This window comes from Diospyros lotus, chromosome 12 (genome assembly GCF_014633365.1).
Source record: "Diospyros lotus cultivar Yz01 chromosome 12, ASM1463336v1, whole genome shotgun sequence".
NCBI lineage: Eukaryota > Viridiplantae > Streptophyta > Magnoliopsida > Ericales > Ebenaceae > Diospyros > Diospyros lotus.
The window spans coordinates 21,100,612-21,125,777 of record NC_068349.1 but is presented as its reverse complement, the minus strand read 5'-3'; the positions used below and the strand labels follow the sequence as shown (position 1 = coordinate 21,125,777).

Here is a 25,166-nt window from a genome sequence, read left to right as displayed (position 1 = left end):
ATGTAATCAAACTTATCTCAACTTGATAAATTTGCCAAACACTTTTATATAATCAAATTCACATCAATCCATTCACCTTAATTACCTCAATCCCAAACAGGGCCTATATCTAATTATTCAACCAGAAGATTTCTATCTTTGCGTCAATGCATTTTAAGAAAAACTTTGTGAGTGATCACAATGTTTGCTTATGGAGTCAATCTATAATACCATGTATTACACGTTTACTTTGAATTAAAACTTAAGACATGTCTAAAAGAGAATTTGAGGATTAGGGAAGATTATCGAGAGTCAAAAGAAACTAATTTGAGGATTAATGACTTAGGAGTTGAGAAAGTATCGGATCGATAACAAGGATAACTTTGAACCTCAAAAAGTGACATGTAGATGTGGAATAAAGATGAATAACTCAAGGCAGATTTAATGATAGGATTTGATCCTAGGATAATCCTCAAATGATTTAAATGCAGGCCTAAAAGATCAAAACGTCATAAAGAGACTTCAAGAAAGAGAATTGGACATGAGTTGGGATTTATTTTTAGTTTAAAACCAACCTTAAAACAAGTTTGGGTAGAATATAGGACCCAAAGGTTTTCAGATACTCGAGACAAGAAAATTAACTAAATAAGGGGGCTCAAATTATGGAGATACTTAAAACAAGCATAAGTGGACCCTAAAAATTGGACTCAGGAATATTTTAAGGAATATTGAAGGCTTAAGAAATTTAAAGACCCAAAGTTTAGGGTGATATAATGGCACCAAAACCCAAAATGGGTGAATTGAGTAGTTTAAAATTTTAATTAAAATTAATTTTTTTTTGATGAAAAATAAGGATTTAGTGAAAAAGAGAATTAAAGAAATACCTAGAGCAATAAATGAAATTAAGAGTACGAACAAACAAGAGGCAGAACGATATATAGTAGTTTGGCTTAAACTAAGCCTAATTTACTACCTTAATTTCTTACTAAGGAATTATGTTATTTATTAAATAATTGATAATAGTATTTTTAAAATAAATCTTTTGAAAGAAAATATTTTTTGAAAAGTTTTAGACTTAATTAATGGGCAAAGTATCAAATAAACTTTTTTACTGTGGGCTCAAGACCAAATTGATGGTTGTACTTGAAGATCTAAGGTTAAATTGGCTATTATATTTTAAAACGACACAAATTACAACTATACAAGTTTGTCAACTTTGAATTTTGGGGTTCGATTTAGGTATTTGTGATTGTGAAATTATTTTGATTAGGAATAAATTGACATTAATAAATTTAAAATATCATTAAATGACGGTAATAATATATCTATTATAACGGCTAATATAGAGTAACAATACAATAATTTATGTGACATTTTTTAAATTATAGTGATCGAATTAATTTTACACTTTAAAGTATAGTGATTTATTTAATAATTTTAAAAATATAATAATTAATTTAACTCAAAAATCAAAATATAACAATTTATTTCACGGTCTGCACTTAATTAATTAAACGACGAAAGATTGGAAGTTTTAAAGGATCATTGACCAGTCAAGGGAGGGACGAATTTATTAAAAAAAACTCAAGATATTAAGCATAGCCTAATTTGTTAAAAAAGAGGGGTGTTTGTGTAATTAATAGAGTTTAATGCTATTAATTCATAGTTGAGGAGTTACAGTGTAATTAGGGTTAAGAATTCTTCTTTTTCTTTCCCTTTCTGAAATCGAATTCGGGGGCGGGGTTCATTCGAGAGCATAAAAAAGCCCTAGATCATCGTCTCTTCCTCCTCCTCCACGCGATCTTCCGCCTCCATCCTCCGCGAAGGGTTGTTTTGTTGATACTCGCCGCCCACATGCCACCGCCGTACTTTGCTCTTCGACTTGTGGCAGCAAGCAGGGATTCCCTCTGATTTATCATAGAACATCCGGATTTATTGCTGCGGTTTATTGTTTATCGATTGATCAAAAGCGTTTTCTCAACTCAATTATGATAATCCCTTTCCTGCTGGCCTTTTCCGTTTCGTCGTCGTTGCTTCTTCCCCTTACAAATCTTCGAGTGTTGGGTCCTGGTTTGAATCCTTCTTTCGCTCCGTACGGAACTATGTCCAGTCATTCTTTCTCCCGTTAATTTGCTCTCTTTCAACACCATTCTGTATGCGTTTTCTCTGTTTTCTCTCGACCATGTAAGAATTAATATCCTATCTATCTAATCAAGTTTTTAGGGTTCGTTTTCTTTGACCTGAAAAACAAAGATAAGATTGTTCTTGTTATTCCTCGAGTTTTGGGGATTTCCTTAGAAATTAAAGCTGTCTAGGAGAGGGGGTAGAGGTTTTCAATATACAAGAAGAGCAGCAGTATGCCCCAAGATCAGTGGGGCTCCAATCAGAGGAGCCGGCGATTTTATAGGTCTGCGGTTGATATGGACGATCGTGGTTGGACTTTGCTTCACGTCTGTGCCCGAAAAGGTGATATCAAGCAGGTATACTCTTGGTTTTCTTGTTGATGTCCAGACCAGATTTATCAGAGAGTATTTATTTCATTTATAATGCAGCGTGAGGTCTTCTATCTACCTACACTTGTTGAGATCGTATCTATAGATTTATAATTACATAATTTTTTGCTTCAAATTTTATTGGTGTGATACAGGCGTTATCAATTATTGAAGGATCACATTCCTATATTTCTTTAGTGTTGCGATTCTTTCTGATGTGTGCAACTTTCTCTTTCCAATATGCATGGGGTAGCCTTTGGGCCACAGTGCTTTAGTAGAGATTCATATTGCACAACCCGTTTAATGTTAAAATTCTGGTCAATGATCTTCTCACGAACTTTTGTCAGGGTAATTAATTCCTTTGAGGAAATTTTCTCTAGAAAACAGACAAAGTTCTTCTTCAGTGTTGAGTAATATATAGTATAACTCATGGCTTTGCCCTTTGTCATGGAGGTTGATTCTAATCCTTTTTGTTTGTTGCCCAACTTGAGATGATTGATTTCTACTACACCAACACCACCATTCCTCTTTGAAACTCAATTCAGTTGAAGTGTTCTTGGTGGAGTCCTTTGTGATACAATGCCTGAGAACTTGAGGAATTCTTCAAACTCATTACTTAGATATTCGCCTCCACGATTTGATCGCAAAACCTTTTTCCTTTTACCAGTTTGATTTTCTACTTTAGCCTTGAACTCTTTGAACCTTTCAAAAGATTTAGACTTATGCTTCATTAGATAGATATATTCGTACCGTGATGTATCATCTGTGAACATAATGAAGTATTGATAACCTCCTTAGACTACTACATTAATAGGCCGCCCACACACATCTGAATGCACAAGTCCCAATTATTTTGTGGCCCTAATCCCTTGTCCAACAAAAGGAGATTTGGTCATCTTTCCAAGGATGCTGGATTCACAAGTTGGGTATGGTTCAGAACCCAATGGACGCAGAAGTTTATCTTTCTCCAATTTTGTGATCGTGTCGTTCCCTATATGACCTTATCGATGGTGCCATAGAATTTTAGGATTCGGGTTATCTTTTGGTCACTTATTGTTAACCACACATAATTAATTGCTATCATCGTTAGTTACATTAAGGATATAAAGACTGCTTACTGAATTTCCAATTGCTATAAATTTATTTCCAAAATGAATATCACAAACATTATTTCTAAAAAAAAAATTCATAATTTTTTAACCAAAATAGGAATGGAAATAATGTTTCTAAAAGCTCTTGGAACACATAAACAATCCTTCAAAAGTAAATTATGTCCCAACGATAAAGATAAATAAACTGTGCCAATGGCTGTTGTTGCAACTTTTGCTCCATTTGCCATTTTAAGCACGAACTCATCCTTCGCAAGCTTCCTGCTTTGTTCCAAATCCGGTAAAGGAGCACAAACATGAGTTGTTGCTCCATAATTTAGAATCCTTAAAACAGAAGTATGAGTAATTGAAAAATATTCATGAACTATCGTCATACCTTTCCCATCTTTACCCTTTAAGGAACCAAGGTAGTCTTTGCAATTCCTTTTCCAATGCCCATTTTTGCTGCATTGGAAACACTTTACCTTGTCAGCAAAGCTTTGCTCATCTTCTGTTTATCCCCTAGATGCCCTTGGTGCTTGAGTGGCCTTTTTCTTGCCTTTCCCCTTCTTAGTCTTACTAGAAGAGGCAAAGACCATCACAACGTTTGCTTTCAAATTAGCCTGCGCCGTGTTCAGCATGTTCAAAAACTTGGCCTGAGTGCATTCTATCTTATTCATATAGAAGTTCGAAATAAAACCCCCAAATGAATCTGGCAAAGATTGAAGAATCAAATCAATTTAAAGGTCAACATTAAGCTCAACCTCCAAATCCTTTTAACCTTTCAATCAGGTAGATCATTTTGAGCATATGTTCTCCAACAGATCCTCCTGGTGTCATTTTTGCCCTAAAGAGTGCCTTCTGTTGGCATGTGAAATTCAATAAAGGCAAGAAATTGCTTTCCAATCATAAGCTTCCAGATGATCCAACATTAGTTCTTTTTTATGCCTATGCATGCACATTTATTCACCGAAAACATTTACTCAAGATATGGATTCATGACGAGAACACCCAAAATGAATTGAATAGCAAAGATTTCAAAAAATTTCAGATTTTTGGCAGATTTTTAAGGATCTAATTTGAGCTCAATTCTTGGTCAAATACCACAAACAATATATCAAAATTGAAACTTAGGAACTCTAGTTTCTGGAACAACAAACGGATTCACAATCGGAAATAACCACAAAAATTGAAACAAGGTAGAACTTTTAACAGTAAAGCTCCTAGATTTTTGGCAAAGATTAATAGGTCCGCTTTGGGCTCAAAATAAAGCCAAATAATGCAAGTAATATATCAAAATGAAGCTTAGGAAGTCTAGTTTATGGAACGAAAAGCAGATTACCAATTGGATATAACCACAGAAAGTTATACCCTAAAAATCGAGAGGTGGTCAGATTGCGCGGAAACATAAAATTTCAGATTCGAGCAGGAATTTCACAGGGCTATTACAGGCTCAAAATTTAGCCAAATAACTCGAGTAATATGCCAAAACGAACCCTAGGATGTCTAGTTTACAACACAATAAACGGATCTCAATTCGCATATCAACACCAAAAGTTTTAGGCTATAAAGAATACAGCAAGGTCAGTGAATCCGAAAATAAGAATTCAAGAGCAGAAACTTGAAAATGAATGGAACAAGCCTTCTAAGATGAAAAGAAGGTTTAAGAACTTGCCTTGGATGATTTCCTCTTTGGTTAAGTTGCTATGATGATTTAGGAGAGCTTAGAAGTTATGGAGGCAGCTGGAAATTGAAATGGAATAAGAAGAAAGAACGAGAGAAGGAGAGGAAGAACGAACAAAGAAGAAAAAATTGCACACCAAGCTCCCAAAAATCTGCCAACATCATAGTTTTGAAAGGCCTATCGCCTTTCAATAATAACACATGCATATCATTCACAATTCATCATCTTCAAATTCTAAACTAACAACGTTAAAGTTGATTCATTCATCATGCAAATTCTAAACTAAAAATATCATCAAAGTTCAAACTCAAACAAGTCCCAATCATCATGCAAAGTTCTAAACAAACACATAAACACTACGAGTCCATGATCAATAAAGAAGTTGTTGAAGGATGTACTGATTTCCAGAATGAAACTCGTTATTTGACCCAGCCAGGATAATTTGGGACAAGACCCAAATGTGGATTTTTCATGAGAGCTGTGGTGGTAGCGGAGGCTTGAAGCATCTCTAATCTCCATATATATACTCCATATATATATTTATATTCTCATTTGTGTGATTAAGGGGCTTTGCCCCCCCGTGGTATGGAGCAGCCCTAAGCCCACCATTGCTCTTGAGTTACTCGCCGCTTTGAAGTCGAAGCCGAAGTTGAACCCAATTGTGATCGAGTTTGTTTTAATTCTAATTCTAATCAAATAAAACAAGTAAAAAACTCACGAGAGCAGCCCGAAACTGAGAATGGCAATTGGTTTTGGTGGGCAGCGATATGCTTGACAGCTGGTTTCATGAGATGCGCCTCATGCCCCGGTGCCTTGCCCTGCAAGGCGCACGCCTCCAGGAAAACGCCTCGCCTTGGCCTAGTCGAGGTGCTAAACTGGCGCCTTGTGCCTAGGTACGCCTTTAACATCTATGGCCAACATGCTCCCTTCTTTCCTCCTTTCTTTTCCTTTTTATACCCACACATATATACACATATATAATGGCTCATATATATATATATACTAATTTAATCTATCATATATACACGTATTTATTTTCACATGACAACCCTCTCACCCAACCCATTCAATTTTGACTTTTCCAAGTTCCCTTGCCATTTCCTTGCTTTGACTTCTACCTTTGCTTCTTTTTTTGACTTGACTATTCAACCCCTTGACTATATAACTTTCTTTGCTCCTTTCTCATGCATGTGACTATTCAACATGGACTTGCTCTCTTTGCTTGGTTCCTCCACCACACCTAGCCACACACAATCCTAAAAAATTGCCATTCATTTAAAATAAAAATTCAACTAACTATTTATATTTCTCGGGCGGCTTAATCTCACTAACGGGTCATTACATGTCCCGCCAATGACTTATGCACAGCTTGTTTAGCAATGGATAGAGTTTCCCCACTCTTATCCCTTTGTGGATGACACATAACAGGTACACGCTTTTCATTGATCCCCTTGGAACTGCCCCACACCCTGAGGTGTTGGGAACTTCATCAACAGATAACATGAAGATACTATCGCTGATGCAACGTGTGTAAATAAAACATGTTACTGTTTTGCCTAAAGTAAAGATGGATTTATTGAAGAAACCAGAAAGAATTGAAGATGATGTGGCAGCAGTTAGTTAATAGGACTTAAGTGTATCTAATTGCTTTAGTAAGGGTAGTTTAGACTTTATGTAAAGTTAGTTATCTCCCTTAGATATTTCCGCCTCCCTTAGTCTATATATAGAAGGGTGTGGAGGTCGGTTTTCATCATCAGTCAGTCATATTCTTTATTCCTTGGGTTCGGGTACAGTGAGAGGCGTGAGAGAGAGCTGGTTGTTTCAAGTTCTTGTTAGCTTCGGTTGAGTATTGTATCCGAGAGTAAAGGAAGAGGGAAGAGAGGAATTCTTGTACTGGTTTCAGACTTGTTTCTAGTGGATTGTTTGCTTCTTGGATTGCTGGATGTAGTGCCATGTAAATGGCATGAACCAGGGTAAATTGTGTGTGCTGCAATCTGGTTTGATTTCTCCTTTTTACATTCTGTTTTTATGTTCTACTTTCAATATTCATTGTTGTTATTGAATCGGTGAGTTTCTTGAGTGATTATAGTCTCGGTTCTTACAATTTGGTATCAGAGCTTTAGGTCTTTTAAATCAAGAAACATCAAGAAACCTTTAAAATCCTTAGAAACCTATAGAAGAGTTGTCTTCCATGGCTTCCGCAACCCCAGCCGCTCGGTATGATATTGAAAAATTTGATGGCACAAATGATTTTGGACTTTGGAGGATTAAGATGAAAGCTTTGATGGGAAACTTAGGGTTAAAGGAAGCTTTAGTACCCCAAAAGCCTTTTCCAGAAACTGCTACTGCCGAACAAAGATTAGAAGCTAATAATCGTAGGCAAGAAATCAGTGAAAGAGCTTTCAACACCCTAATCTTGAGTTTAGGAGATAAAGTCCTAAGAGAAGTGTTTAAAATGGAAACTGCCGAGGATTTGTGGGCCAAGTTAGAAAGTCTATATATGACTAAATCCCTTTCAAGTAGGCTGTATCTGAAAGCAAAATTTTTTACTTTCAAAATGCAAGAAGGGCAGAAACTTCAAAATCATATTGATGAATTTAACAAATTGTGTCTTGATTTGGAAAACTTAAGTATATCATATGAAGAAGAAGATAAAGCCCTAATTCTGTTGCATTCATTGCCTAAGTCATATGAGCATTTTGTAGACATTCTAAAACATGGAAGAGATACCATATATTTAGAAGATGTTATAGGTGCCCTAAACTCTAAAGATTTACAACAGAAAGTAGAATCCAAGAAAATAGTTGCTGATGCCCTGTCATCTAGGTATAGATCTGAAAAGAAAGACTCTTAAGGCTAAAGGAAAATCAAGATCAAAATCCAGAAATGGCAAGAAAACATTTAAATGTTTTCATTGTCATGAGGAAGGACATATAAAGAAAAATTGTCCTAAAAGGAAGCAAGAATTTTCTGATAAAGGTAAATCTGAGTTTTCTAACTCAACTTGTGAATTAGGCTATGACAATTCGGATGTCCTTGTAGTTTCAAAACATTCAGATGAAGTGGTATGGGTTTTAGATTCCGGATGCTCCTTCCATATGTCACCTCACATAGAATGGTTTCTGAATTATAGAGACATGAGTGGAGGGAAGGTTCTTCTTGGTAATGATCAAGAATGTGGAATAAAGGGGATTGGGGATATTAAGCTAAAAATGTTTGATGGATCTATCAGAATTTTGGAAGCTGTTAGGAATGTCCCAGAACTTAAAAGAAATCTGATTTCCTTAGGAGAATTAGCTAAGAATGGCTACAGTTATAGTGGCTGTGGGGATATTCTTAAAGTAGCCAAAGGATCTCTTATATGTATGAAGGCAGTCCTTAAAAATGGGATATTTGTTATGATAGCCTCCACAGTATGTGGAGATGCAGCCATAGGGGAAGAAAAGACCTATGAACTATCAAAACTGTGGCATTTTAGGATGGCTCATATAAGTTTCCAAGGGCTTAAGGAATTAGCTAATCAAGGGATCTTAGGTTCTGAAAAACTGACAGATTTAGATACTTGTGAAACTTGCATCTATGGAAAATCTGTGAAAACTAAATCCCCTAAGAAAGCATTGCATATCACTAAAGGTCCTTTAGAATATGTCCATTCGGATTTATGGGGCCCTAGTCAAACTCCAACTCATGGTGGAGCTAGGTATTTTCTTTCAATTATAGATGATTTTTCAAGAATGGTTTGGGTTTTTGTTTTAAAAACAAAAGATAACACTTTTGATGCTTTTAAAACTTGGAAAATCATGATTGAAAATCAAAAGGGTGGGAAATTAAAAGTCATTAGAACTGATAATGGCTTAGAATTTTGTAATAAGGACTTCACCCAATTGTGTAATGAAAATGGCATTTTAAGACATCTCACTGCCCCTGGAAATCCTAAGCAAAATGGCCTGGCCGAGCGCATGAATAGGACCCTCCTTGAGAGGGTAAGATGTATGCTATTTCATGCTAGGCTTTCAAAAGCATTTTGGGGAGAGGCTGTTGTTTCAGCAGCCTATTTAATAAACAGATCACCTTCTTCAGCTTTAGATTTTAAAACTCCTTATGAAATGTGGTATAATCATAAGCCAAACCTAGATCACCTTAGGGTTTTTGGGTGTATAGCTTATGCACATTTAAAACAAGGAAAATTAGAACCTAGGGCAAAGAAGTGTGTGTTTATTGGTTATCCTTCAGGAGTTAAGGGGTATAAGTTGTGGAATTTAGAAAAAGATATGCCTAGAACCATGATAAGTAGAGATGTAACCTTTAAAGAAAATTCATTTATTGATCTAAGAAGTGAAAATGAGGATAGGGAAGGAAAAGATAAAGCTGTAAATTTTGAACAGAAACGACAAAATGATATTGCTACTCAAAATGCCTCCCTAGAACCCTTCCAGGATCAGCAAAGTGCTGGTAAGGAATCCTCAAGCCAAAACAGTCTTGATAGATCTATAGAAGTTAGGGATTCATCAAGCTATGATGAAGAACAGCACATGGACAGTGCTGGTTCCTCTAGTACAATAGGAGAGCCTATTGGAGATAGATACAATGTAGGCAGGGATAGACAAAGGAGAATAAGTAGGCCACCAATGAGATATGGATACTCAGATCTGGTAGCATATGCACTTCTAAGTGCAGAAGAGATTGCAGGAGAAGAACCACAAACCTATGAAGAAGCTGTAAGTTCTAAGGAAGCTCAGAAATGGCAGGAAGCCATGGAAGCTGAGATGGAATCCTTAAGAAAGAATGAAACATGGGTGTTAGTGGATAGACCTTTGGGAAAAAGAATTGTAGGCTGCAGGTGGCTGTTTAAGGTAAAAGAAGGAGCTGAAAATAGTCTTAAACCTAGGTATAAAGCTAGGTTAGTAGCTAGAGGCTTTACTCAAGTAGCAGGAATTGACTTTAATGAAGTGTTCTCACCAGTTGTTAGACACACTTCCATAAGAATACTGCTTGCAATAACAGCCCATCTTGACCTATATCTAGAGCAGTTGGATGTCACCACAACATTCCTTCATGGTGAATTAGAGGAAGAAATTCTAATGGATCAGCCTAGAGGGTTTAAAGTTAGGGGAAAAGAAGACAAGGTCTGCTTGTTGAAGAAGTCCTTATATGGACTAAAGCAGTCCCCTAGGCAGTGGTACAAGAAATTCGATTCTTTTATGAATAAGCCAAGGGTTTACAAGAAGTTCTTTTGATTGCTGTGTCTACCTTAAACATATTTCCACTAAAATAGCTATTTATCTCTTGCTTTATGTTGATGACATGCTCATAGCAAGCCAATCAACAGCTGAAATCCAAAGTTTAAAACTTAAACTCAAATCTGTTTTTGAGATGAAAGAACTTGGTGAAGCTAAGAGGATTTTAGGAATGGAAATATGTAGAGATAGGAAGAACAAAACTCTTCAGCTATCCCAGAAAAACTACATACAGAAAATTATGAGAAAATTTCATATGTTAGATGCAAAGGTAGTAAATATACCATTTGCTCAACATTTTAAACTTTCTCATGATCAGTCCCCAACCAATGAAAAGGATTTATCAGAAATGAAGAGAATTCCCTACTCTAATGCTGTTGGCAGCATTATGTATGCAATGGTGTGTTCTAGGCCAGATTTAGCCCATGCCATGAGTGTAATAAGTAGATTTATGGCCAACCCAGGAAAAGAACACTGGACAACAGTTAAATGGGTATTTGGATATCTAAAAGGATCAATAGATAAAGTTCTGATTTATGGTGGAGTTGATGATTTTAAAATTCCAGACATTATAGGATACTCTAATGCTGATTATGCTTCAGACTTAGATAGGAGAAGATCTACAACCGGCTATGTATTTAAATTGTGGAAGTCTACAATTAGTTGGAAATCTAACCTTCAATCAGTTGTAGCTCTATCAACAACCGAATCAGAATATATAGCTGTAACAAAGGCTATTAAGGAGTCTTTGTGGCTGAAAGGCTTGATTAGTGAACTCCTAGGATATAATGTGAGGATTATTTTAAAGTGTGATAGTCAAAGTGCCATACATTTGGCCAAAAATCAGAGTCATCATGAAAGAACAAAACATATTGATATTAGATATCATTTTATAAGAGAAGTCCTTGAGAAGAAGGAGGTAGAGCTTATAAAAGTTGCTGGAAGTGAAAATGCTGCAGATATTTTCACTAAGGCAGTCCCATTATCCAAATTACTTCATTGCTTAATGTTGTTACAGTTTGATGTGTTTTTAGGATATCCAAGAAGTAAGCAGGGCTAGAAGGCTGAAATTCCAGGATTACTTAAAGCAAAATGGTGGAGAATTCTTACTGTTTTGCCTAAAGTAAAGCTGGATTTATTGAAGAAACCAGAAAGAATTGAAGATGATGTGGCAGCAGTTAGTTAATAGGACTTAAGTGTATCTAATTGCTTTAGTAAGGGTAGTTTAGACTTTATGTAAAGTTAGTTATCTCCCTTAGATATTTCCGCCTCCCTTAGTCTATATATAGAAGGGTGTGGAGGCCGGTTTTCATCATCAGTCAGTCATATTCTTTATTCCTTGGGTTCGGGTACAGTGAGAGGCGTGAGAGAGAGCTGGTTGTTTCAAGTTCTTGTTAGCTTCGGTTGAGTAATATATCCGAGAGTAAAGAATATATCCGAGAGTAAAGGAAGAGGGAAGAGGGGAATTCTTGTACTGGTTTCAGACTTGTTTCTAGTGGATTGTTTGCTTCTTGGATTGCTGGATGTAGTGCCATGTAAATGGCATGAACCAGGGTAAATTGTGTGTGCTGCAATCTGGTTTGATTTCTCTTTTTTACATTCTGTTTTTATGTTCTACTTTCAATATTCATTGTTGTTATTGAATCGGTGAGTTTCTTGAGTGATTCTCGAGTGATTATAGTCTCGGTTTTTACAAAACACACAAAGAAACCCTTGAAACAATAAGTTTCAAGTACCCTTGAGAGAACAAATTTCAACGACCAAAGCTGGACTTTCAACTATGCGCAAGAATCGAAGCTGCTTGCTAGAAAAAAATTGAACTGCTTTGCTGGAATTTATTGAATAATAAAATTGATTACAACCCCTAACTTCTAGGTATATTTATAGAGTTTGGCTAATCCATCTAATACTTTGTTGGAATAATCCCCAGCTCCAAAACACTCAAATCACACTCAAAAATCACAACTGAAACACTCCCTGAATCACTCACTCGAAACACACACAAGACTTTCGGTTAATCAGAGAACAGATCAACAACCAAACAATCAAGAACACCAAGAATTTTATCCTGGTTCGGCCTTTTGCAAGACCTACATCCAGACTGCCCTTAGGCGCTTTTATCTTCACTATCTTGAATGAACTTGGAAAGGATTACATGCACTAATCTATCTCTCCAGCCTTATACACAGAACTGCTGAGAGTTTTCCCTACCAAACTACAAAGATATAACCTCTTAAGTATTTCAGTAGAAACCATCGCATACTCCTCTATTTCTTTTCTTCCCAAGACAGAATAAAAGCCCCCCCTTAAAGCTAACACCCGACCTCTATTTATAAAACATAGAGGCGGTAACAGAATGCTATCAAAACAATCTATCGGCAGTTACAACTATCTGACCGATTAACAAACTTGCTAACTAACCATTCTAGAAACAAACCTTCTAGAATAAAACAAGTGATATACAAAAACTTAACAGCAGAAAGACAAAACCGACTCCCTCAAGATATACAAGCTAATCTAATACAAGTGATTTACAACAAATTCTCCACCCACTTGATTTGATTTGCTTCCTCAAGAGATCTTCTCCTTCTGCCTGCATCTTCACATGTTGCTTTGATTCTGCTGTTAATTTGACGGAATCAATTTTAAAATATTCAAGCAATGTTTTAATTTTGAAACAGGAACAGCCTTTGTAAAGATATCTGCTGCATTTTCCTCACCTGAAACTTTGGTTAGAATAACAGTTTTATTTTCAATAACTTGTTTGATAAAATGATATCTTATATCTATATGCTTTGTTCTTTCATGATGTGCTTGGTTTTTAGATAAGTGGATTGCACTTTGACTATCACACATCAAAGTAGTCTTAACATCTACACCTAGAATCTCTCCTACTAATCCTTTTAGCCACAAAGCCTCTTTAAAAGCATTCGAAAGGGCTATATATTCTGCTTCGGTAGTTGATAATGCTACCACATGTTGGAGACTTGATTTCCAACTAATAGTAGAGTTCCATAACCTAAACACATAGCCTGTTGTGGACCTTCTTTTATCAACATCCGCAACATAATCTGCATCTACATACCCTAGGATAATAAGATGATCTTCTAGACTTTCACCACTATAGGACAAAGCATAATTAATTGATCCTCTAGGATATCTACACATCCATTTTACAGCTAACCAGTGGGGCTTTCCTGGATTAGCCATAAATCGACTTATAACGCTCATTCCATGAGCCAAGTCAGGTCTTGTGCAAACCATTCCATACATTAAGCTGCCTACAACACTTGAGTATGGGATATTGGCCATCTCCTTCCTATTCTCATCATCCTTTGGGGACTGTTCTGAAGACAGTTTGAAATGAGATGCAAAAGGCACTTTAACAGCCTTTGCAGTTGACATTCCAAATCTTGATAACAGTTTTGCTAAGTATGTTCTTTGAGATAGATAAATTTTTCCATGTTGCTTATCCCTAGAAATTTCCATCCCTAGAATTTTCTTTGCTTCACCTAATTCCTTCATCTCAAATTCAGCTTTTAGCCTTTGCTTGAGAAGTTGGATTTCTTTAGTGGATTGACTTGCAATAAGCATGTCATCCACATATAGCAATAGGTAGATAGAAATACTAGGTGAGACATGTTTGAAATATATGCAACAATCATAGGAACTCCTTAGATAACCTTGGTTTATCATAACCGAATCAAATTTTCGGTACCATTGTCTTGGGGACTGTTTGAGTCCATACAATGACTTTCTAAGGAGGCACACTTTCTCCACCTCTCCCTTAGCTTCAAACCCCTTTGGTTGGTCCATGAAAATTCTCTCTTCAAGGTCTCCATGAAGGAAGGCAGTTGTAACATCCAACTGCTCTAAATGAAGATTCAATTTAGCTGTGATGGCCAACAAAATTCTTATAGAAGAGTGCCTTACTACAGGAGAAAAAACTTCATTAAAATCTATTCCTGGGACTTGAGTAAAACCTCTAGCAACTAGCCTAGCTTTGAACCTTGGCTTAGGATTATCTCCGGCCCCTTCCTTGATTTTAAACTGCCATTTGCAGCCAACTACTCGTTGCCCTTTAGGCCTCTCCACCAACTCCCAAGTCTGGTTTTTCTTAAGGGAATTTATCTCAGACTGCATAGCTTCTATCCACTTATCAGCATTTTTTGAAGACACTGCTTGTTCATATGACAAAGGTTCTTCACTTGCTATTTCAGATGCACTAATTAGGGCATAGGCTACTAAATCTGAGTAGCCATATCTTTGAGGTGGCCTACGGGCTCTAGGCTGCCGGTCCCTAGCCACACTATATCTATCCCTATTAGGTTGATCTTCTATACTAGAGTCTACCTCACTGTCATCTTCATCTCCTTCAAATTGAGATGATTCATGGTTATGGTTATCTTCAGGATCTGGATTAAAGCTAGGATTTGAAGAATCAAACTCAGCTTCTGAGAAATGTTGAGGCAAACCTGGAGAGTTTTCTGAGAGTTCTACTGGAACTAAAACTCTATTTTGACTCTTATCTAGATGAGTTTTATCTTCATTTTCATATATAACAGAATTCTCATCAAATGTTACATCCCTAGTTATTATAATCCTTTGACCTTCAGATTCCAAATTCCATAGTTTATAACATTTGACTCCAGATGGATATCCTATAAACAAGCATTTCTTGGCACTAGGCTGAAGCTTTCCTTGCTTTACATGGGCATAGGCAAGGCATCCGAACACTCTAAGGTGATCAAGGTTTGGCTTATGGCCTGTCCACCTTTCATATGGGGTTAAGAAATTTATAGCTGTAGATGGGGTTCTATTAATAACATGGGCTGCTGTTGATACAGCCTCTCCCCAAAATTCTTTAGACAATTTTGCATAGTTTAGCATGCATCTAACCCTCTCTAATAGGGTTCTATTCATCCTTTCTGCAACACCATTTTGCCTAGGATTACCGGGTGCAGTTGGGTGTCTAAGAATTCCTCCTTCCTTACACATTTGATTGAAATCCTTATTACAAAATTCTAACCCGTTATCGGTTCTTATAACTTTGATTTTCTTGCCTTTTTGGTTTTCCACCATAGCCTTCCATGCCCTAAATGATTCAAATGTGTTATCTTTTGACTTTAGGACATATACCCATAGCATCCTAGAGAAATCATCTATTATTGATAGGAAAAATCTTGAGCCACCATGGGATTCAGTTTGAGCTGGACCCCATAAATCTGAGTGGATATAGTCTAAGGGTTCTTTTGATGAATGTATAGCATTTTTACTGAATTTTACTTTTGCTGCCTTGCCATATATACAGGACTCACACTTGCCTATACCTATGGTCTGTCCTAAATCCAATATACCTTGCTTTGAAAGCTCTTTAAGGCCTTGCTCACTGATATGAGCCATTCGTAAATGCCATAGAGTTTCCTTAGATTTGGCTATAGGACTTATGGCTGCGGTTTCCCCACATACTGTGGTAGCCTGCAAAAAATAAATTCCATTTCTTAGCTCTGCCTTCATACATACCAAGGACCCTTTAGTTATTTTAACTACTCCTTCACCTTTAAACTTTAAGCCATTTCTATCCAGCTCCCCAAGAGAAACCAAGTTTCTCTTTAATTCTGGAATATATCTAACGGTTGTGAGAGTTTTTAGAGAGCCATCATGCAACTTTAGCCTAATGTCTCCTATCCCTTTTACCTCACATTCATGGTCATTACCTAGTAAGACCTTACCTCCATTAAAGTTCTTAAAGTTTTGCAGCCAGTGACGATTAGGAGTCATGTGAAAAGAGCAGCCAGAATCTAAAACCCATTCTTGGCTTACAACGCTTTCACTCACAACTAAAGCTTCAGAACTATCATAGCCATTATCACAAAAATTTGCCCCTCCTCCTGAACTCTCCTTTTTTGCTAAATCCTTTTTCCGCTTAGGACACAGCCTCTTAATATGGCCTTCTTGCTGACAGTAGTAACACTTGATTGGTCCTTTCCCATTCCTAGATTTAGACCTTGACTTTCCCTTATTTTTATGATCCTTTTTAGTGCATCTTGATCTTACAGTTAAGGCCTCACTAGAGTTAGGTTTACTGTCCATCCTGATTCTTAATTCTTTAGAGTTTAGAGCCCCTATAACATCTTCTAAAGAAAGCTTATCTCTACCGTGCTGGAGAATATCCACAAAGTTTTCATAGGACTTTGGTAATGAATATAGAAGAACTAGGGCCTTGTCTTCGTCATCATATTTCACATCTATGTTTTCTAAATCTAAACATAGTTTGTTAAAGTCATCTAAATGCTCCTGTAATTTTTGATTGTCATGCATTTTAAGATTAAAGAACCTGGCTTTTAGGAATAACCGACTGGATAGAGTCTTCTTGAGGTAGAGATCTTCTAGCCTTTTCCAGATTTCTGCCGCCGACTTTAACTTCGATACCTCCCTTAAAACTTTGTCTCCAAGACTCAGGATCAAAAGACTATATGCCTTTTTCTTGATCTCTGCCTGAGCCTCTTTCTGCGCGGTAGTTAAAACTGGTGTCGTGCTTTCAGTTGATGTCTCAATTACCTCTGATTCCAGCGCCCCTTCTAAGCCTTGACTGTAGAGGAAAGCTTCCATCTTGATCCTCCATAGGCCGAAGTCGTTGGTCCCATCGAATTTGTCGATGTCGTATCTTGCTGCAGTTGGTGCCATAGGGTTTTGAGAATTTGATTCTACCTCTTGAGGTTTCTTGATGAATCTTGAATGCCACTGAGATTGAAGGCTCTGATACCAAGTTGTTGGAATAATCCCCAACTCCGAAACACTCAATCACACTCAAAAATCACAACCGAAACACTCCCTGAATCACTCACTCGAAACACACACAAGACTTTCGGTTAATCAGAGAATAGATCAACAACCAAACAATCAAGAACACCAAGAATTTTATCTTGGTTCGGCCTTTTGCAAGACATACATCCAGACTGCCCTTAGGCGCTTTTATCTTCACTATCTTGAATGAACTTGGAAATGATTACATGCACTAATCTATCTCTCCAGCCTTATACACAGAACTGCTGAGAGTTTTCCCTACCAAACTACAAAGATATAACCTCTAAGTATTTCAGTAGAAACCAACGCATACTCCTCTATTTCTTTTCTTCCCAAGACAGAATAAAAGCCCCCCCCTTAAAGCTAACACCCGACCTCTATTTATAAAACATAGAGGCAGTAACAGAATGCTATCAAAACAATATATCGGCAGTTACAACTAACTGACCGATTAACAAACTTGCTAACTAATCATTCTAGAAACAAACCTTCTAGAATAAAACAAGTGATATACAAAAACTTAACAGCAGAAAGACAAAACCGACTCCCTCAAGATATACAAGCTAATCTAATACAAGTGATTTACAACATACTCGTAAATAAAATCTAACTAGAATCCTAATAGAAATAAAACTCTAACAAACATGAAATAGAATTTACATTCTAAAACATATGAAGTATTAAAATACTGTTTCGCTACTATTTCCCTACTGTTTCGGGCTTGCCCAGTTGGGGGTTGGGTCCGGTCTTGATCGATGACCACATCAATCGTGCTCATGTCATTGGGTAGGGGACGACCCAAAATCACATTGTATGTTGTTGAGGAGGCTTTGACCACCATAAAGTTAGCTTGTTGCGTTGAATTGGCCACCAGAACGGCCTCCTCGGTGACACTATACAAGAAGAGAGGAGACTAATGAACTTTTGGTGATAGTTTACGTTGTATTACTAAAAATGGAAGGGAATTACAATGCTGGAAATTAACAAAATCAAAGAAAAATGGACATTTGAGAGGTCCAAACTCTCACACAATATTCACCCAATATCTTCCTGCCATTCTACTGCATTTACTTCCCTATTTATAGGTTGTTAGCTCCCCCACTCCTCAATGGAATTTGTTTTGCCTGCACATGCCCCCCTACGATCACTTCCTGCACATGCCCCCCATGATTGCTTTTTCCTGTACACGCACATGCACCCCCCTCGCGCCACCCCCGCCCCCCCCCCCCAAAAAAAAAAAAAAAAAAAAATATATTGCTCCTCCTTGCACATCCCCCCAGTGGCCTTTTTCAATCCCTATTATGCCCTTATTTCTTACGTCTTTGGTAGCTGAATTTTATGGACTACTTATTAGAGACATTTTTCAGTCGATTGTGGGAGATCTGCTTTTGTTCAAAGCAATTCCAATAGATTAGATTCACCGAATTGCCACTATCCACCAGAATTCTCTCGATAGGATGTTTTGCTATGACAACTGAAATTACCATCGGATCGTCATGGGGACTCTATTTGTCGGTGTGAACGTAATGTGCTCTTCATTCTCCTTGCTTTCCAGTACGGAGTTGACTTGATAGGCCTTCCTCTCTCTTGCTGCCTTTGGTTTGGTCTCTCCTCGAAGGCTCCCTGTCATTCCTCTCTTCCCGCCCATACCTTTGCAAGTGTCATTTTCTATTTTGCATTTCAATTTGATTTTTCAACTCTCGGCATTGATTAGTGGAACGATTGCGAGTTCTGTGATATCTACAGTATTCATCTTGATTTTTTCCCATTGAACGATTTGCCCTTTTCGGAAGTCTGATGAGACCTGATCCTTCTATGGCTACTAATATGGCGGATTGGTGTTGAGTGAGTCGGGCATAGTGGTTGAATTAGGGCTTGGGTGCATCCAATCTTCGGGCCTTCTCCTGTCGCCTATTGGAGTCCTCTTCACTATCCTGTTCCTTTCTTTTCCACTCTTTGTCCTCACTTACTTCTATTGTTCTCATCACTTCTGTATGGAGTATGTACCTGTTTGCCCTGACAAACAAATCTGCTAAGGACTTTGGTAGGTCCAAAGCTAGCAATTCTTGGAAGAAAGTTAACCGTGTTCCTTGCAACATATCGGATACTACCATTTTGACTAGTAAGTCACGAATTTTAGGGTGGCATTACGGAATCTATCCATATACTGTCGAAAGGTCTCTTTGCCTCCCTGTCCAGAGTTGTGTCACATCTTTCTTTTTTCCACATACGAATTTTGAGGAGATGTGTCACATCTTTCTTTTTTCGACTGTTAATTATAAATGCTTTAATGAACTATGTCTTCAATAGCTCGAATGACGAGATGGATGCTTCAGGTAAACCATTGAACCAAATTTGGGTGTGCCCCATTAAAGTTAGTGAGAATGTCTGACACATAATTTCATCCCAACCATGAAGTATCATCAAAGATTCGTAGTTCTGAATATGATTGTCGGAGTCATCTTTGTCAGCATAGGGGTAATCTGTGGCATTTTAAATTTTCTCGGCAGTGGCTTCCCCATTATGTTCACAGTGAATGGGGATCATCTTCTTGGTTGTTCCTCTGCGACTGAGACCAATCTTTTATGTTCAAGGACTTTTTCAACCACCCTCTTCATATCATCCCGCATACTCATTGCGATGTAATTATCTACCCCTCTATTCCTTGGCGTTGATTCTCTAGTGGGGCTTTGTCTTCTTCCTATACGTGTACTTGCCACAGCTTCCTGATGTCTTCCTCTTCTTAGGTTTTGCCTGTCACCCCTTACTACTAGGTAATTTTGCTCACGCTCTCGATTTTGTCGTGGGGAGGTGTTAATGCCTTGCAGTGGGGGTTTTGGCCGATTTTCTTGGTGAGGAGAAGATTGAGAGTAGGTGTCAGGTGTAGCTTCACGACAAGAATTGATTTCCTCATGTCCTTGTTGGGCTTTTCTTGGTGGGGCAGTCTTGGGTATAAATCTGCTCAATGTTGCGGGTAACACCACATTGGGGGCCATGCTCTGAAGTATCCCTGCCATGTCTTGTAATGCTTGCATTCCCTCAAAATGTTGCTGTCGTAGTGCCTCATACTCTGCCCAAGAAACTGTAGTGGGAACCTGCTGTGAAGGGCCAGGTTGTTCATGACGTCTGTTCTGAGTAACCAGGTGCTAGAAGCTTGGTGGAGGTGGTTTGAGTCCCCATCTGCTGTTGGGGATATAGGGGAGTTGACTGAATGCTTTCTCGTTGCTAAGAGTCTAGTGGTGACAAGTGTGTTCCTGTTAGGTGCTGTTGGGGGGTTGGGGGGGGGGGGGGGGGGGAGGGGGAATCTCAGCAATGAGGGAGTTCATCCGTTGCCTCTAGTGTTAGCCATCGATAGCGATCTTTGCTTGACTTTTCATTTCGTTTCTCATAGATGACACCAATTGTTGTTACCAAAATACAACAATGAATTTATAGTGCGGGAAGGATGATCTTGACAATCTCGGGCAATGACGATCAGGTGCCTGGCCCTGGATAGCTGGGCACCTGATCAGGAGGCCTACTGATGAACGGATGGCTTGCTGATGATCGAGTGCCTTGTTGAGACGAACAAACGGTTAGGAGCACGAGAGGATGTCCTTGCGCAAACCCTCCGATGCTTAAATTAGTCTTCGAGTGCTAGAGTGCAAAAAATAGAGTCTGAATATCAAAGTGAGTGTACCTGAGAGTGGAGGCAGTCTTCCTATTTATAGAGGAGGGAGAGGTGGACACGCGGTACTCATCCCGAATTTCTCGAGTGGCATATTTTGAGTACATTTTTGGCATATTTGTGGTATATTCTATGTAATCTCAAAATATTCTTGTGGGTCCTAGAGAGGATCCCAGGTTCGGTTTGAGGAACACCCTAGAAGGGTCTGTCGGCTACAAGAGAGGCTCCCGGGGGTGAATTGTTGCATGACCATCATGACTGAGTGGTGGCCACTCGGTCATCACTTTACCACCCACTTGCTTGGTTTTTCTTGGTTTTAATTTTGGTTGTGTTTCAGCCCATTTAGGTGTACTCGTGATATTTTATTGCTCTGAGATTTTCTAAGTGATCCTGGATTTATGATGCCAAAATGGGTTATAAGATTGTAGGATTGTAAGATCTGGATTTGGAATTTGACAATTTAAGTCATTTGTTTTCGTGTGTTCGTGTGTGTGGATTTGTCTGAGTGTACTTGGCATGATGGGCGTCATTAATGGCAAATCAAGTGATAGTTTTGGTAGAATTTTAAATCAGGTGGTGGTTTTTGTATTATGATCATTCTAACTTGTTTTCACTAAGGAAACTAGATGATTGATAATCATCTGCCATCTTATGCTTATATGTGAAGCAAGCTTCGAAATTGATATGTTTTGCTTTGCACTTAGAATTTGGTCGTGCTATTTTTGAGCCATCTAAGCCCCTGACTTCCCTCTTGGGTGTTGAAGTTTGGTTCCATTAGGCAGCTGGACAATATTGTTCAGGTACTGGGTAAATTAAGAGGACTCTTATCTGGATTTTCATTGGATAAATGTACCCATTAGATTCTCCCCAAGGAGACGTATAGTCAGATAACATCTAATACTAGTTTCCTGATACACCTGATTTTACAATTTCATTTCTCAATTCTGATACAAAAATTCACTGATACAGTGATATTAAGAAGTTGTTGGCTGTTTATAGCAATACTGCTGTTAGAACTAGCTACTTATTGATACGTGTCACGGCAATGCTGTGACAACCCGCAGCTTCCTTGGTTCAGTGTGAATCTAGGTAGCGAACTGAACAGAGAGGGGGAATGGGGAGGGAATTATAGAAGAGACGGGAGGGAGAAAGAGAGAAATAAGAGAGAGGATAACAGATTCTTTGATTGAATTTCTGAATAGCTTTTACAGAAGAGTATAGGCTTATATAGCATAACCGAGAGTGCTGCCACAGATGATCACTCCACCTCTAACAAACTATTTTGTCCTATTCTAACATTTAGACACCTGGCAGATTCTGCCATAACAATCTTCCTAGCTGGAAAGTAAACCCTAACCAACTATCTAGCTGGAAAGTAAACATATGCAAGGAAATAAAACACTGGGAAATACATATAGGAAATAACCGATCTTTAGCTTGAAATTTTAACCGCAACCATAGCCTTTTCTGGTCTTGTGACAATACGATCATATGGTTAATGGACCTTGCTGGAGATCCCTTGAATAAGGGGAAGATGGTATGAACTGGATGTAATATATCACTTGAAATGATAAGTACATGCCACTTGACAAGAAGAATTAATCGATAGTTTATGCATGTTAGGTTCTGTTATACTGAGATTAAGAATCTTAGTCTTCAACTGTGCAAGTTGGCCTCATAGCTGTAAATAGAATTGAGATATATGGTTTGTGGTGTACCTTGCTATTTGATAAAGATGTCACTAGGATATTAAACAGTTATCAGTTTAATCTGATTTGTTCCAAATTTTTTGGATTTCTTGTTAGGTGGTTAGATCTTGTAGTAAGAGGGAATTGGGGGCATTGAGAATTTGATGCATGGCTCTAGTTTTCTTCTTGCCCCATGCATTTCATTCCTGTCCCCTTTATTGCACGTGTTATGGGGGCTTTATAAGGTCTTTCCCCTTCTACAGGCAGATTAACATAATGATGGAACAATTGGTGGTATGGGATTTGATTATTTTATTTTACTTTTTTGGAACATTGAATTTGAATCGGTTTGTGGGAATAGGCATGGTCTCCTGGATTGGTGGAAAGGATTATGCTATTGTGTTTGGTTCTAAACATTTGCTTGACACAACATTCATATGTGCGTGTCATTGTGACATCTACACATAAGTAAAATCCACTGTTGTGGATGTTTTTGTTTGTTTGTTGCTGCTACTGCTGCTGGTGCTCATACTCTCTTTCTGCCCCCTTTTTCTCTTTCCGACGATTTTCATTTGGTTATCCTTCATGGTTCTTTTTGCAGGTAAAGAGGCTCCTGGATGAAGGAATGAATGTGAATGTTGTTGCAAGGGGGCCCAAATCACAAGGGGTGACCCCTCTTCATCTTGCTGCTGAAGGTGGCCATCTAAAAGTCATGGATGAATTGCTTGAGCGGGGTGCTAACATTGATGCCCGGACTAAGGGTGTTTGCGGTTGTAAGTAGTGATTTTAAAATATTGTATTGACATTTATGTATTTGCATAAATAATCTCCTAACAAAAAAGAGATTTAGTTTCTCTTTTTTCTTTTATTAGTTTGAAGCCTAAAAGAGGATAATGCCTTCTCCCCTGTTGTGTCTTTTTCTTGTTATGTAATTACATACTTTAATACCACCTGTTTAATCAATCATTGTTGGTCACCCATCTATCAATCCCAGGGACTCCTCTTCATAAAGCAGCGAAAGAAAGAAACAAGAAAGCAGTTAAGTTCCTGGTGGAAAATGGGGCATTTTTGCCAGAAGACATGAACGACACGAGGTTCAATCCACCACTCCATTATTGCACCGGTCTTGAATGGGCTTACGAGGAGATGAGGCGTCTCCAAGAAGAGAAATCGTCATCAGGCGAGGGGTCCTACAGTTCCGAGAGTTAAAAGAATGAATGACATCTCAGCTCAGTTAAGCATATATTGTCTTAACTCAGCATGTGCATACGCAAAGAGCAATAATATGCTTCGAATTTGTGATAACGGACTTTTTATGTGGTTACTTGAATGTTCCTTGTTTGGCATAGTAAAGTATCTCTGGGGGGGGGGGGGGGTGGTTCATCCTGTGCTCGTGGTGGTGTGGTATTGGCCGGTGTATCATAAAATAAAAGTCTAAAGGTTTTGTGTGTTTGTTGGCATATATGTATGTAAACCTCAGACCTGCTGATTTGACAGGTGGTCACTACTTTGGAAGTGTGTTTCTGTGCAATATGTATGTGTGGGGTTGTGATGGAAATAGACGTTCTTTTGCATCAGCTATTATTATATTTGTATACTCTTTTTCTTTCTTCTTCATAAGGTGGGCCACCCCGCAGTTATAACAGATTTGTGCAGAAGCTGTAAGCCAGAAGGTATTGTTGCATTCTGCAATTGCGTGTAAATACTGAAAGCAAAATGACAGGGGGCCTGGCTCTGCGTGGTCCTCACTCAGCGATTTTCCTGGCTGGGTTCATGTCATCATCTTTATTTATTTATTGAAAGTATATTGTTGGGGTGATTAGAGGGAGGGGTGGGAGTGAGTGGGCACTCTACAATTTGAATTTTGGGGATAGAGAGGAAGAAAAGGGGTTTGGATTGGAAATACAAAAGGTGAAAGAGTTATTATTATTAATCCATTTAAAGTCTCATAATTAAATCTGCTCTTACGTGACAAGAGTTAAACCGGAAAATTCATTTATCTCTCCAGTCTAGAGGAGGAATATTAAGGGATTTTCACTTGTGAAATAGATTTTTAATTATTTTTTTAATTTTAATTCTTTATTTTATGGTTAATACTATTTTGCTTAAGAGTCTCGCCGAGTAGTTTAGCAAGAGGGGTTAAAATGTCTCATCCAGATGCAAAATTATCCCTTTATTTACAATCTCTCATTTCCTGACTCTCTCCTTACCCATGGCTGTCTTCAACTAGTTCTAGCACTCATTACTGTCTTCCTTGCATTGACTCACCTTGCGTTGCATCGATTGTCTCTCCATTCTTCTTATTTGTCGAGAGGAAGAATGCAACAACGGTCAACACGAGATGATGCTAGACAATGACGAGTGTTGGAGCTTGTTAGAGGCAACAGTCATTGGAAGAAAGAAGATAACTCTTTCTTAGTCATCTTCATGTTGTTTCACCTTTTTTTTTCTTTTCTTGTGACATCATAAAGTACAACAAATGCGAGACAAAGACAAATGAATCCAATTAATGAGAAAAAAAAAA

General features: G+C 38.0%; 1 protein-coding gene across 1 annotated transcript; it reads left to right on the top strand.

Annotated features, from left to right (window-relative positions):
* Window positions 1-1,694: 1,694 nt before the first annotated feature.
* Window positions 1,695-24,226, top strand: LOC127786848 (phytochrome-interacting ankyrin-repeat protein 2). The gene is made up of 3 exons (XM_052314544.1): window positions 1,695-2,459; window positions 23,244-23,415; window positions 23,637-24,226. The coding sequence occupies exons 1-3, from the start codon at window positions 2,337-2,339 to the stop codon at window positions 23,849-23,851; spliced, it is 510 nt and encodes a 169-aa protein (XP_052170504.1). The 5' UTR covers window positions 1,695-2,336; the 3' UTR covers window positions 23,852-24,226.
* The last annotated feature ends 940 nt before the right edge of the window (window positions 24,227-25,166 follow it).

Bases quoted from the DNA above. Each gene is read 5' to 3' on its own strand.
- LOC127786848 (XM_052314544.1), top strand. From the start codon at position 2,337: ATGCCCCAAGATCAGTGGGGCTCCAATCAGAGGAGCCGGCGATTTTAT. The intron at 2,460-23,243 runs GTATACTCTTGG...TTCTTTTTGCAG, and splicing joins GAAAAGGTGATATCAAGCAG to GTAAAGAGGCTCCTGGATGA. The intron at 23,416-23,636 runs GTAAGTAGTGAT...TATCAATCCCAG, and splicing joins GACTAAGGGTGTTTGCGGTT to GGACTCCTCTTCATAAAGCA.